The 19,485-nt window shown below is 45.7% G+C and overlaps 1 protein-coding gene across 1 annotated transcript; it reads left to right on the top strand.

The window, feature by feature from the left end:
* Positions 1-9,790: 9,790 nt before the first annotated feature.
* Positions 9,791-16,975, top strand: LMO2 (LIM domain only 2). Its single transcript, XM_036384959.2, has 4 exons — positions 9,791-10,095; positions 10,197-10,374; positions 12,987-13,202; positions 16,022-16,975. The coding sequence occupies exons 1-4, from the start codon at positions 10,089-10,091 to the stop codon at positions 16,239-16,241; spliced, it is 621 nt and encodes a 206-aa protein (XP_036240852.1). The 5' UTR covers positions 9,791-10,088; the 3' UTR covers positions 16,242-16,975.
* Positions 16,976-19,485: the final 2,510 nt, after the last annotated feature.

The raw sequence follows: 19,485 nt of genomic DNA, 5'->3' as shown, positions 1-19,485 counted from the left end.
GCAAACCATCCTATTGTCTATATTGCCAGTGCAATATTAGGGCACTGATCCCACCTGGAAAATACTTTTCCTCTGCCCAGCCCCTTGGTTATGCAATTATTACATCTCCTATAATGTAAAACAACAAAAATATCTTTAGAATATTCTCTGAACAATTGATAAAAATCTTATTCGATTGAAACTGCAAATCTATAGAACAAATCTAAAATCTAAAAAGACCCTAAGCAAGGTTTATCAATTCAGTGTAGAGAATGTTATTCTGAGAGTCTGGTGATTCTACTTGTGCTATCTTTAAAAAAAAAGAAAAATCATAATTCAGCCTTTCCTCAAACATAAGCTTAGAGTAAGCTTAAAGCCTGTCATTTCTGCCCTACTCTGCTGTGGGAAACAACACTGGATTTTGTTTCACCCGAGGAAGGCAGCAAGAAACTCCTCGAGAAGATGCTGCAGAACAGGCTGCCCAGGGCAGGGCTGGAGTTCCAGTCCCTGGAGGGATTGAAAAGCTGTGTGGATGTGGCACTTAAGGACACAGTTTAGTGGTGGCCTTGGCAGTGCTGGGGGAACAGTCTTAGAGGGGTTTTTCCAGCTCTAAATTATTCCCAGATCTAAGCACCATCAGGATTTTGCTGGGGCAGTGTAACAGCATGGGCAAATATTCCCATTTAGGTCTGTCCTAAGTTTCCTACTCAGCAGGTAGTAAAGGAAATAGGAAATCAGACATCAGGAAGGCTGAAAAGACATTTCTGAGCCTGAAGAAGAAGTTCCCAAAGCAGAAATCCCTCCAGTCAACAGGGATGCTGGGGACTGTCCTGCCCTGCAGCAGCAGGAGGGGCAGAAATTGTGCAAGAAGCTCAATCGGCGCTGAAATGAGGAAGGAAATAATGTGTTAAATGATTTAATTCTCTGAGCTCACTTTGTTCCTTAGAGATAGACCCAGAATTGGGGCTGATTACAGTGCCTTGTTTTGATTAACAGAGGGAGATCTGAGACAGAGACATTTCTATCAGTTTCAAAGAGTTCCCACATCTTGTATTTCATTTTCACAGTGGGGTCAGGAATTCAAAGAACATTTATCTTTCATTTTTTATAGCTAAAAAATTATTTTCAACGATGCCAGTTTAGTGCTAGTCAATTCCACTGACCTTATTATACTTCAGTGGAATTACTCCAGATTTACACCAGTGGAGTAGGTGGACTTTATCTGATGTTAAATGAATTTATGGGCTTTGAGTACTCAGTATATGCTTTTTTAAATTCCTGGGGAGTTTGATGGGATTTAAGGGTGATCAATTATTTTAGTTTTGTTTCAGCTCTACATATTCCATCATAATGCAGCCAGAATTTGGAAGTTAATGGGCCAAGTGCAGCCTCAGATGCAGCCTGGGATGCTTTTGAGGCCAGGTTCCCCAGCAAACCATCACTCCTGCTGCCAGCACCTGACAAATCCTGAGCTCCTCTGTGCTGCTGCAGGAGATTAAAGCAACATTTCTTTTGTACTACCCAGTAATCTTTATGTTGGGTGGTAAAGTTAATGTACGGGATTGTCACTCAACCCATTTCACACCAAAGAGCCCAGAGCAGCTCTGAGCCAGCAGTCTGGAGGTGAGAGCATCACCCACCCATTCCTCAGTCTCAGAGGATGTGTGGAACTGCTAAATGAATCAGTAAAAAGAATTGAGAATTCCTGAACTGTTGTAACTACTGAGAACACCTCCACCCCCACGAGTCCCCCGCTCTCAGGAACAGCAACTTGCTCTCAGCTTGGTGGGAGAAATGGGTTTTAAACAACTCAGTCCTTTAGTGCATGTGTTCCTCTTCACAAGGAAGGGAGAGAGGCTTGCAGAGCCCATTAGCTGTTCCACATGCACATCCATTGGCAAGGGGAATTAGTTTCTGGCCAGCACACAGCCGCTGGGTAACACAAAGGACAGACTGCTTTAATCTTCAGCAGCAGCATAGCGGTGTCCAGGCTTGTCAGAAGCTGCAGGAGGAGTGATGGCCGTGCTGCTGACAGCCTTCTAATTGGGTAGTAGAAAGCAGCTCTAAAGGATGTGTTTGTGCCAACAAGTGTGGCTTGACATCAAGAGAGCTCTGCCGAGGAGCCGAGGGGGGAGCGCTGGATGCGGGGCTGGGGTCTCACAGCCAGCAGAGCCGAGCTGGGCTGTGCTGCTGGAAAGCTCCAGCAGGGAACACATTGCTCGTGTGCAATCAGGAAAGGTTGGCCTGGCTGCTCTGCCAAAATGAGCTGTCTGTGTCTTTGAGCTCCAGAGAATGGTGCAGGTTTGGAGGGACATTTAAGATCATCTTGTTCTGCCCCCTGACACACCACAGAAGATGGGAGAGCCATGAGCACTGGAAACCATTTGCCCACCATAGGTTTGTCCACTGATCCTGATTCTCTTGTTCCATACCCCAGAGGTCCCAGTGCTGCCTGCTGCACTGCTGGGATCCAGCAGCCAGGACCTCCTGTGCCAGCCCCTGCTCCTCCAAATCCTCTGCAAAGCAGTAGCAGAGCTGACAGAAGCTGAAAAACACAGGCAGCTGTGCAACACTGCCTTCACTTAAATATTAATAGGGGATGCTGAATAATTCCACCTTTAGCCGTGGCTGGAAGGCTGGCTGATAGGGAGTGTGTGATAGGAGCTGCTGCACCTACCTGTCACTGTGCTTAGGTGACTACAGCTCAGTCAAAGGGGAATTGAAACCACAAGTTAGTCTGAGAGTGCTCAGCCCCTGTGGTTTTGGAATTAAATGCCTGCTCTAAATATAAATAAAAGCTGATGGACTCGCTGCAGAGAGAGCTGTAGCCCAGGCAGGGTGGGAGGCACCTGGCCTCAGCTGCAGGTTCTGGCTGGGGCAGAAAATGCAGGGAAGCATTTCCAGGGCTTCCTTGTTGTTCCTGATGACCAGGAAGAGAAGATGAAACTTCTGGGTGGTGACATCAGTGAAAAGGTCCCCAAAGGGGCTTAGAAAGCAAAAAGGAGAGCTCCAGGGAAGGGTGCCCTCCAAAGTTGATCTTTTTATTTTTCTGGGTTTATTCCCACCTGAGAGTGGCCCAGTGACAGCTGGTCCATACATGAGAGAAGAAAGCTCAGCAGTGGGTGCATGCTGGTGACCAGATGGGGTGGGACAGGAGAGGATGCTCTGCCAGCAAACTGCTCAGCATCCCAGCTCTCCTGCTTTGGCACAGCCCTGCCCTCCCCACGTCCTGCCAGAGCAGGGCATGGCACTGCTGGCAGCTGTGCAGGGGCTCCAGAGGCGAGCCCCGGGCTCCTGAGGTGACTGGTGCAGAGAGAGACGCCTGAGGATTGCAGCAGGAGGGCTTCACAGAGACTGTCTATTTAAAAAATGTGTCAGGACTGATGAATACTCCAACAAACATGATTTGGATAGGGTCACTGTGAAGAGATGCAGTAACAGCGTGGAGAGACCCCAGTTTTGCTGGAGCCAATGCTCTTTTCTCCCTGAAATGACACTTCTCCACAGACTTGTGTGTGGAGAGGGAGCCAGACAACTCATACCCATGGCATCCAGAGGCAGCTAATAATTCCCTCAGTGGTGGAGTGCAGCATGTTCCACTAACATCTGCAGTAACTGGAAATGTACCCATCCAATTTTCTCCTCTCCCCCAGCCACAAAAGGAGACCACTCCAATTATTTTTCAGACAGAATTAAGGCTGATGTTTACCATTATCTCCCTGGTAACCCTCTCCTCATGACTACATTATGCAACATAATTGTAAAGCCGTCTCAGCTCACTGGGGTTGTTATTAAATGTACTCTGCTGCTTTTTTTTTTTTTTTCCCCCAAGGTCAAGGTTAGTAATTAGGTGGCTGGTATGCTTGGGACAGAGGCTTGTTAGGTAGGAAAAAAATTAGAAGGAATTTAAAGGATGCATCAGGCATTCCCAAGTGATGAAATTTTGTCAGCAGAAGGTAGGCCAGTGAAGGAAGAGAATTAGGGGGTGTGAAGTGCTCCAGCACACAGGTCTGTGGATGAAACTTGGGCAGACTCAGGGCGTGAGACGTGTCGGATGAATTTCCACAGGGAATGCAGGGAAGCGAGCGCTGATATTGCAAGCTGAGGTGAGCGTGGCTCCTCTGAGCTGCAGCTTTAATTGGGGCTGCTGGAACAATAGTGAATCGAGCTGTTTGTTTTTCTTCTGGCTGGTTTTTCTCCAAAGGTCCACGGTGCTTGCACATGAAGTGTCAGCACCTTATTGTGCATGGCAGGAGGGCTGGAACGAGATGGTCCTTCGAGGTCCCTTCCAAGCCAAACCACTCCATAATTCCATGATTCCACTGTCCCCAGGCCAGGGATTCTTAGGGATTTGCCTTTGCAATGCGATGGGGCAGCCACTCAGCAGGAGTTCTCGCTGTTTCCCTGGCCCATGTGAACTAGGTGACACCAGGCTTCCTCATTAAATCCACCTCCTAATACATTTAATTAGGAAATATTGCTTCACTGCATGTTCAACCCTGGAAGGAATGAAGAGCAGAAATAACAACGTTCTATGGGGGAATGAGAAGACTGATTGGTTCCTGGAATGATGTCAGATTTCCTGGCAGTATTGCTGGCTAGTGCCAAGGTTATTGAATCTACCTGGTGGTAACATGAAGGAGTGTGTTGACTAGAGCCTCTAATCTGGAAAAACCCCTTTAGCTGGGAAACAGCTTGGAAAGGAGCACAAGATGAAGACCTGCAAGTCTGCAAGTGTCTCTGTGTTCACAAATGCACACTTATATACATACTACCTAGAAATGCGTAAAAAAACCCCAACCCCATGAATATATAAATATCTGTACATATCTGTGTCTATATATATTCACAGGAGAGCCTGAGCTACAGTCTCTGGTTGTCTATGACTCCCTCTTAAATTTTCCCTGAGGGAATTGCATTCCCAAGTCACCATTTATTTTCTAAACTGGAAGTATTTGTGGGTCTCTCCCTTGACATGAATGGGTTGGGATGAGATGTTTAATGCCAAAGTCAAAACTCTCCCCAGAGCCCTACTGGGGTCATTCCCATGCATCAGCATAGGAGAGAGTATTTACCATGGAAAAGGAGGGAATTACTTGAAAGGACTGTACTGTAGAGCAGTAGCCTTATGAAAACCACGACAGAGTAATTGGATCTGGCTTGCGTGCAAGGCAGCAAGAGAAATCAATAAAAGAAGAGGGAGGAAATGGGGAGGGGGACCTTTCACGTTCTTGCAGTGAAATATCCCTTCATCTGACTGCCTGTAACTAACTTTTCATCATCCCTGATGTGATCTGTAGTTGAAGATTTCTCTGGGCTATAACCACAGCTGCTGGGCTGGGTGGCTTTATTTCTCTCAGCTTTGCTGCTTGTGGGAGAAAATAAGGCAAAGCAAAACTAAACAAAACAAAACAAAACTTTGTAACTGCCCAGACCTCTCTGTGCACCAGGATCCTTATCTAACGTCTGGACCTCACAGTCCCAGGGCAAACCTCACCCTGAGTGTGGTTTTTATTGTTCTGGTTTGTTTTCTTCCAGTTCAAAGGAAGGGTTGAGACCCAAAAAGAGAAGTGTGTCCTTGGTCAGAAGTCTGTAAGTTCTCTTAGTCACACTTCACCAAAAGCCTCCAAAGTGTGTTCAAGTCAGTGCACGTGGTCATCACTCAGTGACAACTCCTTATCCTCTCCACCCACCTCTGTCCTCAGGGAGGTTCGAAAATGTGCTAATTGAGAGAATGATGAGGAGGGTTTGATATGAAACAAAAAAACCCAGCAAAATCAAAACAGCACTTGTGGAGAGCACACAGACCAGAACAGAACTTTGTGGCTGAAACAAAATTTCCAGGTTCATGAAAAGGGAACAAATACTTTTTTTTTTTCCCTTTGAATTATGTGGTGCCCTTGATGCATTAATATGACACTGTGGTGATATGAGTAACTATTGATACTCATTATACTCATTATATATTGACAGCATTGGTTCTCCAGTGGCACAGTCCCACCTCCTTGGCAGCAGCTGGTTTGTACAGAATCATGGAATCACAGAATGGTTTGGCTTGGAAGGGGCCTTAGAGATCCCTCAGTTCCAGCCTCCAAATTCCTCCTCAAATATTCTGTGTTCTTTAAGAGAGACCAAGGATCTTCTGTGGTATCAAATTTGGGTTGAAAAAAGCCAAACCAACCCAAAATTTCCATTACTTCAGAGCATCATCTCAGGGGCTGGCAGGCCAAGGTTTCAGTCCAATGTGTGGTGGGAAAGAGGAGGATTCTTGCTAATGGGTGGATTGGAGTGGAGCAGTGATTCTATCACCAAATGGAGGCTCAGCAGAAGAAGACAGCCCAAATTACAGAAATCCTGATTCCTTTGTGCCACCTCTCATGTTAATTGTTCACCTTTAGTCACAGTCCTGACTTTTCCCTCTCACAGAAAGCATTAACTGAAAATCTAGGCCACAGCCACCGAGATTTAATTCTTCCATCTATGCAGAGACTTCAATCTTCATAAACTGCATTTTTAGGCAACCAGCATTACTGGCTATTGAGGGCAGCAAAGTTAATCTTACTGAACACAGACTTCTCTAAATGACGGTGACCTGAAATAGCTCAATAGTATCCATAAGCTATAGGGGGGATAAAGCTGGGATATACCAAGGGAATAAAGGTAGGAACAACCTGAGGCTGAGTGGTGATGATGATATTTTGGCCTTCCAAAACCAAGCTGAAAGTACTCCCTGAGTGCAAGAGAGGATGTTTCTTTGGAAACAGACACATTGAGCTATTTCTTTAGATTACACCACTCACAGAAATGATGCAGGTTTGCATTGAATTCTTATTGAGAAATATCCAGAAAAGTCCAGCTGACTTATTCATGGCACATTATTCCAAGCCCCAAATGCTAAATGTAGTCTCTTACAGCAGATTTGACCCCAGCCATGCTCCAATAATTAGTCTATAGCGTGATCTTTATTAATAAAAGTTAATTGAAACCAAAAACTCATCCCTCAGGATTTCCAATCAATGAACACACACGCACACACAAAAAGCCACACTAAAGAGCACTGGAAAATCCAGCTTCACAGAGAAAGAAACAATGGAAAGAAAAGCCCTCACTAAAAATAGTGCTGGTCTTTTTGTGCCTGGGCAGGAAATGTCGGCACCACCAATTCCAGCGCTGAATAACGCTTTGTCTTTGGGAACGTTATTCAGCAGGAGGCAAAAGTAAATCAACAGCCAATTCTGCTGAGGAAAGTAAACATTTGCAGATGGGAAAATTGAGGCAAAGTGGTATTAAGGGACTTGCTCAAGGTGAAGACAAAGAAGTTCTTCTTGGTTACTGGTCATCTGTTCTGCTGGGACAGAAAATCCTCAGCTGGAAAGGCCAAATTTCACTGTCCAGAGTAAGAGTTTATTATGTGTAAACAAAATAAATGAAAATGGAATTGTTCCAAAAAGGTGTATGGCTTTGTTCCTCAGAGGTGTTTGAAGATGCAGCTCTTGGTCAGCATTCTGAGGACCTTCTTGATGAGCTTTTAGCTGCAAATCCAGGGGTTTTTTTCCACTTATCTTTGCTCATGACTTTGCCTGGCATCTCTCCTTCACAGGACTGAGAGAAAACAAGAAATAATCTCACAGTTTTAATTAAAGTTACTTTAGATGAGGAGACAGATGGTACTTGCAGGCCCATGGAGTGATCCCAGCGCTATCACAAGTTCTGTGCTTAAAGATCTGACTTCATCTGGGAAAGTTTGTTCTTGATCTGACTGAAAAAGTGAAGCACATACAAATTGTCCTCTTCAGCTTCGATTATTCCACTGGTTTTATGCAGAAAAGCTTTTCTGCAGGTGAAGGGACTGATCTGGCAATGCAGGAATGTTCCTGGTCTGTGCATCAGTGCTTGTGCTCAACTATGAATATGAGAAATATCTCATTATGTGCCAGACCTGAGGTGGTCTGAGCAAAGCAAGGAATTGCAAAATCTTAAAAATTGTTTTTTCCTAATAACCATTGGCCACTGTGTATTCTAAGTCCTCATTTTGATGTTGTTTTTCTAAGGAATTAAGTAATTCCTTATGTGCTAATGTTGATACTTTTGTCCCTCACCAAAACTTTTGAACTCTTTTAGATGCACAAAGGCACAGAGGGCTTAAATATATTAATTTCCTGTGAATTTTGGGAAAATAAATAGAAGAGAGGCAGCAGGCCAGCATGTCTGCAATGTGTGCACAACTTCTGAGATCAGAACATTTACTGGCATGGAATTGTTCACATTAATCCATCAGGAGTTTATCAGAATATGAGTACCCCAATCATCAGGGAAATTTTGCCTTTTATATTTTAAGAGGTTATATTTTTTTAAACCTTGAGACACTGGAGAAACCAAGCTCATATAAATGTCTTGCGTATTTTTAAACATCTTTGATGTCCTTCTGAATATTTTTGAGCCATCTTTAATTAAATTTCTGATTCTTTTTTTTTAACCAAGTGAAGTTCCTGGCAGATTCTTTTTTCCCATGGAATCTTGCAATAGTTTAGTTATTCAGTCTTCTGGCAAGATTTACATTTATTTTACTTTGCTGATCACAGGGTAAACATGCCAGAAATTAAATAGTCATCATATAATTCAGTCCTGTCTGTGAAAACCTAACAAAAGAGCCTTTTCCTTCAACAGAAATGAGAGTGACTGTCCTGCTGTAATAGCTGAAAATACATTGGAGATAATGTGTTTAAAGAATAAGAAAGATGTGTTCTAATGACCAGTGATAGCTCTAAAGTATTTCAAGAGCTTGGTTCAAAGCCCCTTGAAAGGAATAACAGTCCTTCTGCTGACATTACTAATCTTTGGATCGGGCTCATTAATGTATTGCAGATATTATATCCCCAGCTGCCAAAAAGCTGAAAAAAAGGAGAATGTAGTCATAAAAATAGACATCAAATACATTTCTCTTTTGGGAATTAATATAGAAGCGAAATATTGCTGCTACTACTACTCCCTGGGACTTTATTACAGATATTTCTTTACTGTTTTTAAAGGAATTAACAGGGCAAGCTGTTCGTCCCGTCCAGAACTCTGCCTCCAGCAAGGGCCAGCGTCAAACGCCACAGAGCCTGGCAAAGGCTCGGATTGCTGCAATAGTTTTCACTCCGGCGCTGTAAATCAGTCCTTTCCGGGATGTGCTGTGCTGATGGAGAGGAGGAAGGGTGGGAGGGAAAATAGACATGTTCAGGCAAGACTTTCCCCGTCTTTGGCACCTCTTGGATTAATTACGGATCGATACTTGGTACTCGCCGGCTTTTACAGCTCATTAGCATCACGCCGTGCCAGGGCGTAAATTTGTTACAGGGCTTGCCAAGAATCCGGGGGTGTCTGGAAGCAAATGTTCACTCGGGGCTATAAATGAGGCACAACTGAGCTGACCGGTTTGAACTCTGGGCGGACAAATAATGCTCGGGATCTTTACCTGTGGCTCTCCAAGTGCCGCACAAACCCATGGGTGCGTGTGGGCATGTGCATGTTCGTGTCAGAGAGGGAGAGGGCGAGGAGAGGGATGGTGAGTGCCGCTCTCTGTGCAGCTGAGAAGGCGGCACAATCCGGAACCAGGCGCTTATTCTTTTCCAGCTCTCGGGATCGTTCTCAGGTCGCCCACCTGCCTGCCCACACAGACAGCGTTAGTAGGGGAATAATAATAATAATAACGTGAGAACGCCTCGGCAGCCCCCAGCCCTGGCTCTGGGGAGCCCCGCTCTGTCTCTTTAAGGAACCCAGCGAGTCGTGATGCTGCTGTTTGTATTGCCGAATCCCCAGGAGTGCAGTTAAGAAACGGGCAGCTGTCTCTTTAAGTGTGATTTCCTTCTATTGTATTTGAATCGTGATCAGGAAAAAGGAAATGAAACCAGAGAGCCGGGGCTGAGCCACGGAGTAATAATAATCCCGGGGATGCGGCTGCCGCCGCTCTCGGCGCTGCCGCCCGGGCGCGGAGCGAGTGCGGAGCTGCCCGCGCGGAGCCGCTGAGCGCCGGGCGCGGAGGAGCCGCGGTGGCGGCCGCGGCCGCCGCCCCCCGCCCGCCGCGGGAGCGGCCCCGCCGTGCGGGGCGCGGGGGGAGCGCGGCGGGGATGGGAGGTCAGCGGGGCCGGGGGGGGCCGTGCGGGGCCGGGGGGGGCCGTGCGGGGCCGGAGCGCAGCCCCAGCCCCCGTGTGTGTCTCTGTGTCTCGGTGCTGCAGGAGGAAATCCTGTGAATGTCATCGCGGGGCGGCGGGGCAGCGCGGCTGGCGACAAGGCTCCGCGAGCAGACAGCCTCTGCGGGGGCGGCGGGGGCAGAGCCCACCACCGGCACGCCACAAAGGAACCGGCCCTGCCAATGTCATCGGCCATCGAGAGGAAAAGCCTCGATCCTTCCGAGTAAGTGCGCGCTTTTTCTGCCCGGTCCCCCGCTCGCCATCGTCCCCGCGAGCCTCCCGGTGCCGCCCGTCCTCCCCGACGGAGCCGCCGCCGGCATTGTGTGCCCGGCAGCCCCGGAGGGCTTCGCGGCAGCCCCCGCCGCTCCGACCCCCCTCCCCCGGCTCGGACACCGGGCTGCCCCGGCCCCGCGGGGCTGGCGGTGTGCGGGAGCTTGGGGAGAGCCCCCCAAGTTGTGGGAAGGAGCAGCCGGGAGCAGAGAGGCGCAATTCCCCCCGGGCAAGGCATCTCCCACTCGCTCATCCCAGCGCGGGGTGGTGGGGATGCTCGGCGAGAGAGAGACAGCATCCCGCTTCCCAAGCTTCCAGGTTTTCCATCCCAAGGGACCCTCTCGGCCCCGTCCCCGATCTGCCCGACTCGCTGCAGCCCATCAGTGAAAGGTCAGGGCTGTTAGCTGCGGGTGCCCAACTTCCACGTTTTCGTAATGCAACTTCCAAAAGCTCGTAGAAAGCTTTGGTGGGGGCTGGGTGTTCTGCTAAGAGCATGTAGACAGACTTGATGGACGGGATGTAGGAGATGAGAATTTCCCTCCCTGGGCTTCCCACTCAGGGAAGGGACCGGCTTCCGTGCCCAGATCCAGACTTTCTCCCGGGCTGTGCTCCCGCTGTCCCATCCCTGCTGCACACCCAGGGATGGTAACCCAGCACCGACCCAGGGCCACTTCAGCCCTGAACGTGCTAATTAACTGCACTTAGGCTTGTCAGCGATCGCGGTAAAAGAGAAGAAAAAAGAAATAAATTATAAAATCTCCGTTTCCAGATAACGCTTAAAACATCTCTCTCAGTAAATTGAGTCATTCGTGGTTTGTTTCCTGTCAGATACTAAAAATGCCATCGCTTGGAGCCCGGAACGAGCACATGGGAACTGCTGCTTTTGGGGGTTAAATCACTTCATTCCATGATGTTTTACATGTTACATTTTCCTTTATGCTGTTGGTTTTTTTTTTAATTTTTTTTTTTTTTTAAGAAACGCTAATCCCAGCTCCTAATGATGTCCAGCTTTCATCTACAAAGTTTTTTTAATCTTTATTTATTTACCTGCCTTGTGTTCTGGTGGCTTAAGTGCTGGCTTAGGAATCGGTGGACATCAAAAGCCTAATGCGTTAACCAGGAATGCTGCTCTGCATAAACATCCGTTGGGCTGTTCCTGAGCTCAGGGCTCTCAGGGAAACCTGGCTTGGGATTCCCAAACACCCCTCAGATGAAACATTTTGGGGTACACCCCAAAGTTTCAAAAAATGGATAATGAAGGATAATGATGAGAGCTTCCTTCTACTGGAAGGCTCTCAGAAGTTGTCAGCATGGAGCTCACGTGTTAGGAAAGGGAGCATGCGGCCCAAAAGGAAGAATTTGGAAAAAGCAGGGCCTAATCATGTGTTCCCCACGATTTTAATGAAAACTCACAGGATGGTGAGCTGGCAGGAGAGGGTGTTATGACATAGCTTGCAGGGCACAGCAGTTTAAACTTAGAAGGGAGAAACCAGAGCAGAATAGAACCAGATAATATCTCAGGGCTCAGCTTGCCTAAATAAAAACTGCAGGATCCCTTTCTCAGCCCAGAAGTTTTTGACCAGAGGTCGTTCCTCCCTGCTGAAGAAAGTAATTTTTGCCCAGAAAACTGCTGATCCAGTAAATAAGCAGGAGTAATACAATTTTTTTCCTGTTGCCTGCTGGAAACTGGGAGCAGGGTTTCTTCATCAGTGTAGGTCTCCTCTGCCCCCAGCAGCCCAGGGGAGGACAGACCAATGACAGTAGCAAATTGCTCGGGGACTCTGTGCTGGAGCACTAATCCAATAAAATGAAAAAATTTGGGGTCCACTCTACTAGCCACAGGTTTGAAATTAAGCAAGTGCTTAAGGGATAGATCCAGTAGATTTTTTTATTTACTTCTCTGGCATTTAGGTGAATCCCAGAACATTACAAAACTGAGTTCAGGCACTGTTTTCTTTTAATTTTTTTTCTCTTTTTTTTTTTTTTAAGTTGTGAAATTACCCCAAAAGACACAGAAATACTTAGAAGAAAATTCTCACTTCTTTACCAGAATTATCCTAGCTCTCCAAGCTTTTTAGGAAAAGGAACAAAATAGGTGCATAAAGAGTCAGTGCTAATATCACAATAAAGATTTGTGCCTCCTTTCACTCTTGGATGTGTAAATAATTGAGGTATGTTGGCATAAACCCATCCCAGGGGATTCATGTCCTTGGCTAAGAGAAAAAAGAAGTCCTGCAGCAACATGAGGTAAAATGCTGGCTTTATTAAAATCAGCAGCGAGACTTAAACCAGTTGGGCAACAGAATCAGCTGTTGTGTTTATCCATTTCGTGCTGTTCTGACAAGTGACACTGTCAAACTTAGTCTCCAAATTTCCATTTCCCAACAGAAAGTGTAAAATCCCTTGGGTGCCTTTCTTAGTCCTGCTGAAAACGAGCAATAACGAGGACTCCACCCTCCCTGTCCTAACCTGTCTGAGCTTGGGACCCATTTTGCTTGTCCCCCTTCTCGTGTGGACGCTCTCGGAGTGGGTTTCCCTCGCCCAAGGTTTGTCTCACCCCCTCAGGGAGCCGGTGGATGAGGTGCTGCAGATTCCCCCGTCGCTGCTGACATGTGGGGGTTGCCAGCAGAACATCGGGGACCGCTATTTCCTGAAGGCCATCGACCAGTACTGGCACGAGGACTGCCTCAGCTGCGACCTGTGCGGCTGCCGGCTCGGCGAGGTGGGCAGGCGTCTCTACTACAAGCTGGGCAGGAAGCTCTGCAGGAGGGACTATCTCAGGTAGGCATCCCACTCCTCACACCCTTCCTGCCTCCTTCCCGTTTTACTGAGCGCAGCTGGGATTGAGGAATGCCTTTGGAATGGATCTCGAAGCCTGGCAGCGTCTGCAAGCTCAGGTTTGCAGTATGGGCTCCTGTCCTAGAATCCCTGGAACATCTGGGCTGGAAAGGGACATTACAGCTCCTCTCCTTTCAGCCCCTGCCACAGGCAGAGACACCTTCCACTAGGACAGGCTGCTCCAATTCCCCTCCAAGCTGGCCTTCCAGGGATGGGGCATCCACGGCTTCTCTGGGCACCCTGTGCCAGGGCCTCACCTCAGGGAAGAATTCCTTCCCAATATTACAACTAAACACACCCTCTGGCACTTTAAAGCCATTCCCTCTTGTCCCATTCCTCCATCCCTTGTCCAAAGTCTGTCTCCAACTTTCCTGGAACCCCTTAAAGCACTGGAAGAGACTCTAAGGTCTCCCCAGAGCCTTCTCCAGAGTGCACAGCCCCAACTCCCTCAACCTGTCCTTGTATTTTTGGGATTCATATGCAGATACTTTTAGTATTGCTGGGATTCTTCAGTAAGTTATAGATAAAGCTAGAGATTACCTGTGTTGCTTAGATAAACAACACAGAGTTGTTTATAGATCAATCTTTTAAAGTTTGGGGGGAAAAAAGCATTTTTAATGGAAGTGAAAACAGTGCTACACGTTGTGGATGAACCAGAATTATTTGATAATTGAAGAATACAGAAAGAACTCCCAGGACTAGGAGTTGTTGGCATCTGTCATTCTGCACAGACCTAACCCCACAGGTGAAGGGTCAATGTGGCATTCTGGCAAGCAGAAATTGGGAAAAGGGGCTGAATTCCAGCAATCTCCCACTAAGCTGTCAATGAACTGGTTACCCTGAATGGTTTTAAGGAGCTTTCTGCTTCTCCCAGAATTGCCTTGGAGCTTAAAGGTGTTTAAACCCAGGTAAGAGATGAAAGATCATTTGGGGTTTTGGCATTCTTAAGCCCAGTGGTGAACAAGCAAGAATTTGCACATTTTGCAGAATCAGATCCTACAAATACACTTGTTATGGGTGTTTTCATCAATAACTCTCTGCCTGCCTGCTTTGCCCAAATTTGTAAGTAAAGGATTAATTGGAGACTAAGATATTTCACAAAAAAATTGATAACAAAGGATCTTTACATTCTTGATTAAAATGTATTGATCTTTGCTGTGCTGGTTGTGTTCCATTTCTTCTAATGGATCCCTAATGTGTCAGGAGGTTTGTGGAACAGAATAATGATATTTGGTATTTTTCCAGCTTTTTTACTGAAGGCTAATTTACCTGCCAATAAAAATGAAACCAAAATCTCAGTGGACTTCCTAATTATGCTGTCCCTGGGCTTTGCTGATGGAATTTTGCTGAGCAGAAATTAAGGACTGAGTTCTGCTAATGGGACCACTTGTAAATCCAGCAGTGATCCAGTGTTAATTACACTTCCCAGATACTTTTCATCTTAAAATGGAAGCAACAGGAAATATGGCAATACAATTAATGCATTTTCTTGCAGTGCAATCCAACGTTTTTATTTATTTAATAATGCAATCGATATCTTCCCTCATTAATGAAAAAACTGGCAATCTTTTTGTAACCTTAGTGTTACTTTCACTGGGCAGAAGTAAACACTGACATCTCCTGGTAGACAAAAGGAATTATATTCTTTTTCCTTAAATGTCTCTTAATTTACCAGACATCCTTTTTCCAGTTCAGAAGATGATTTAAATCAGGCACAACACATGCAGGAGATGTGTAGGAGGTGGAAAAACTCTTTCCAGAATCAGTGTGAAAGTTTGGAAGTCAAACTCAATGAATACATCACCTGTAGCACTAGTCCCTTTCCAAAATAAAAAAAAAATCAGTATATTCATGCTTCTTTATTACTGATTTGACTTAATAAATGCTGCAGGGCATTCTTTAGAGTCTCCTTTTTATAGACAATGTCATGAGGACCTCAGCAGGGTTTCTCCACGTGGATTAAAGAGCAGTCCACAGTATAAAATTTTCTCATAGGTATCTAGGAGGTGTTAGAATGTGTCCTTCTGAAACCCATCAGGAGTGACTTCATGGATCAGGAGTGCCTTCATGGATATAGAAATGCTTGAAAGAATTTCCAGTGTGGAGGCACAGACAAAAGGCAGGAGAGCCTTAGACCATGGCTTATCCCATATCCTTGGTGCAAATTACAGAGCAACAGTTTAGGAAAGGCAAAAATTATTAGCAAAAGGTAATTTCTGTTGATCACAGAAGTGGAAGTGTTAATATGGCACAACTTCATGCAGTGCTCTGGGCAACCTTTGCTCCTCCAATTCAGGATAAAATCATTGATCAGAGAAACCAATTATATTGATAGATTTCAGTAGATTTAGTTTGGATATTATGGAAGAAATTCTTCCCTGGGAGGGCGGTGAGGCCCTGGCACAAGTTGCTCAGAGAAGCTGTGGCTGCCCCATCCCTGGAAATGTCCAAGGCCCAGTTGGATGGAGCTTGGAGCAACCTGTGCTAGTGGAAGGTGTCCCTGCCCATGGCAGGGGGTGGCACAGGATGGACTTTAAATTTCCTTCCAACCCAACCCATTCTGTGATTTTATCCAAGTTGAAAACCTTGGGTTTTCTTTTTCAATTTTTGGTGTTGTAAAGTTTCCAGCTCTTCTGGGCAGCTTCCCACATGACCTCTCTCTAAGTCAGCACTTGTCCTAATGGACCAGGGCTGTTTGCTCTGTTTTTGATTGGGTTTTGCCCAGCCAAGGAGCCGTGCTGACCTCTGCGCTGTCGCTGCAGGCTCTTTGGCCAGGACGGGCTGTGCGCCTCCTGTGAGAAGCGGATCCGCGCCTACGAGATGACCATGCGGGTGAAGGACAAGGTCTATCACCTCGAGTGCTTCAAGTGTGCCGCCTGCCAGAAGCACTTCTGCGTGGGGGACAGGTACCTGCTCATCAACTCGGACATCGTCTGCGAGCAGGACATCTACGAGTGGACTAAGATCAACGGCATGATCTAGCACGGACGCGCCTGGCGCTCTGGGACAGACACCTCCCGGGCCCAGCTGCAGCCAGGAGATCACCCCTTGGGCTGTGGGCTTTGGAACGGGGGGGAAACGCCACGCGGTCAGCCCTCGGCAGGCAGTGCTACCTAGAATGTAAACTACACCCAGGTGAAGGAGGGAGAGCAAAGCAATAGTAGCTAGACTGACTTGTGTTCACAGCACGGACAGTAACTGACATCAGCTGGCAGCTCGGGACAGACACAGCACCATAACCCATCCTCCCAACCGGAGCAGAGTAGGGACTTCTGTAAAGAGATGTAATGACGTTGTCACCTGCAGACTAGGATTGTGCAATTCAGTTTTCTTTCTGTCTTGTTTTCATTGCTGAGTTTAGATGACAAGCTCCCACAGTAGGCGTGACGAGGAATACTGGAAGGAAAGAGCCATCCCTCATGCGGTCATTCCATATGGCCTTACACTTTGGGTGGGAGTTATTTTTGCATGGATTTTTTCTTTTTCCTTTGAGAATGAACAGTGCATCCTCTAGTCCCAGACTCTTCTTTTAAAAAACCCTGCTGAATAGTTGCTTTCGGGCACTGCTGTCTCAAGATGAGATGTTCCCCAGATCATTTCTATACAAATATAAATCTAAAGAGTTGTTCAACTATTTTATTAACTTAGATTATATCAATAAAATATTTGTTGTGTGTAGTAAGACTCTGCAGCTTTAATAAAAATAATGAAAGATTTGAGTGTTGTTCTTTCTTTTTTTTTTTTTAATTGTGCTGGATTTTTTTTTTTTTTTTTTTTGTATTCTTAATTTTATTTTTTGGTAGCAGGGTTTCTACTCTTTGTCTACGGCTGGATCCACTTCAGGTTTTGTTTCAAAGCACAAATGTGAGAACACCGAGGGTTCAGTAAATCTTGTGGTCTTCATGCTAAGAAATAGGAGAAATCAGTGTTGTGTGACACCAAGGCTCTTTGGTGTTTATGAGGATGTTATGAGGCTGGTTCTGGGTGTTTTGCAACAGATTGCATCTATCTGATCTTGGAAATCATGTAAAATTTGGGTCTTTTAGAAAGGTAGCTCATCCTGATTTTGCTCTGGATTAGGGAATCCAGGATAATATCATGAGAGCCAATAAACCTATTTAGAAAGAATTAATTTCAGTCATCTTTAAGGTCCCTTCCAACTCAAACCATTCCATGATTCTATGCTATCATATTCTCTCCAACTTATTTTTCCTGAGGTGAATAGTCTTAAGTTTATTCTTGCCTGAAAGCTGTTTCATGCCTCTGATAAACTCTTATTTCTCATCTCTGATTCTACATTATTCCTTTTGAGAGTGGGACTACAACTGCAAGTTGTGCTGAAAGGCACTAAAAATTAAAGCTTTTCCCACAACTGAGCAAGTCTGGCACCCACCCAGAAGGTGCTTGGCAGGTCCATTCACTCCATCACTAGTGACACATCAGGAATAGCAGCTTAAACCTGTGGATATCCACTTGACTGTTCTCAATAAACTCATCACCCAGGAGATGTGCCAGCCACTGATCAATGACAACCTTCTGCATTTTACAATGCATACTCTGAGACAGCTTTTCTGGCTTTTGCTGTCACAAGGAGAGTTGGGGACAAACCCTTTAAATCTTGTTATCAGTGAAATTGGAACCTGCACCTAATGAGAACAACTTGGAAAGTATAGTTTGAGGGCGCTGATATTTAGCTATTTTCCAGTGATATGCTGACCTCTGGAGGCCACAGGCAGATTATAATTATAATTATTAGCCTGAATTCCCGCCAGCAGAGGCAAGGAGAGGCAAGGAAAATACAGCTATCAGCTCTCTTCCATTGACAGCGGCTCCTTGCAAATATTCTGCCCAGCAAGAAACAAAGCCTAAAGTCATTAATGAGTTCATTTGCAAAGCTTGGTGGGTGTAGCCAGGATGCTGAGGTAGGGTGGAGGTGCACAATGGTTCTCCAGGTCGTGTTACACATACACAGAGTGTGAGCCGTAACAGGGCTGATTTTCATGATTTCACCTCACGGAACCTTTGACTGAAAATTTAGGGCAAGGGGCCTCATTTACATCTGGGCTGAGATCAGGGAAGAGTGTTAATAGCTCAGGGAGACCTTGCAGGTTTGCACTAAGTAAACCAAGACCTGTGTGTTGTTCTCACCTCAGAAAGTGACTTTTGGCAAGGTAGTTCAATATTTTGCTTCTCATTTACCCACTCATAGAATGGAGATGTTCTTACTTATTCCATAAAAGTTCCTAATGCAAACACACTCATTATTTTATGTAAGGTCTAGTTTACACAGGGAAATATATTTTTTAGGCCTAAATGTATGTATTTGTAAAAGAAGGGTCCTTTACATCATTTTTTATAAGACCACCAGTATCAGGTATCATTTTTTATAAGACCACCAGGTTTATTTAGTCCATGTAACTTCAGAAAGAGCTTAAGCTGAACTAGAAAGTCCCAGAAGAGCCTCCACTTGAGTAGCAGTATTGCTCTCCCCAAATAATTATACCAATCTGTTGCTGGACTTTTCCAGGACAAATTCCCAATGCTTGCTCTCTGAGTCCAGGAGGAGAGAGAGCAGATTTCTCTTGGAATTAGTATAAGCAACACTTTACCTCATCTCCATTACGTTCCTTACAGTAAGGACTCTCTCCTGCAAAAACAAGAAAATAAAATGTTCCAAAAAACAACAGCAAAAAGGAAAGCAGAGCTGATTTAAAGTCGTAAGCAAAAAGCACAAAAATCTGAATATGACTTCATCACTGAGTCTCACATGCGTCGTCCTTTCCGTGTTTCCGCTATCAGCAGTATTTTAAAAGGCGTATCATCCGTCAAGATTCCCCTTCTTTGTCCCCATTATTCAGTGCCATGGCAGGAAGATGAGAGCATTACCATCGATATCACTTTTTTAATTCCCTGCCCTTGAATAAGGGCAATAAGAGCCCTGCATAATAGAGTTTTCAGTGGAGAGAGTAAATGGGAATCTCTTGTTAATTCAATCCAGGATCCAGAAGCCATCTCTCCCTTCTCTTTTCTCAAGGTAATACTCTACCTCCAATTGTCATTATAGCCGAGAATGAAATTATTTGAATTCTGGACACATCAGCACAAAACCCAAGACTCCCTGCCAATTTCGTTGCCTGCTTGGAAGAGAACATCAGAGAGCATCATTCATTTATACGACTGACAGCCTGAGACTGTAAATTCAGAAAACAAGGAGGCCTCAGGTGCT

Source organism: Molothrus ater, chromosome 6 (genome assembly GCF_012460135.2).
Source record: "Molothrus ater isolate BHLD 08-10-18 breed brown headed cowbird chromosome 6, BPBGC_Mater_1.1, whole genome shotgun sequence".
Taxonomy (NCBI): domain Eukaryota; kingdom Metazoa; phylum Chordata; class Aves; order Passeriformes; family Icteridae; genus Molothrus; species Molothrus ater.
Note: the sequence above shows the minus strand (reverse complement) of the source record. Positions and strands in the feature narration are given on the sequence as shown.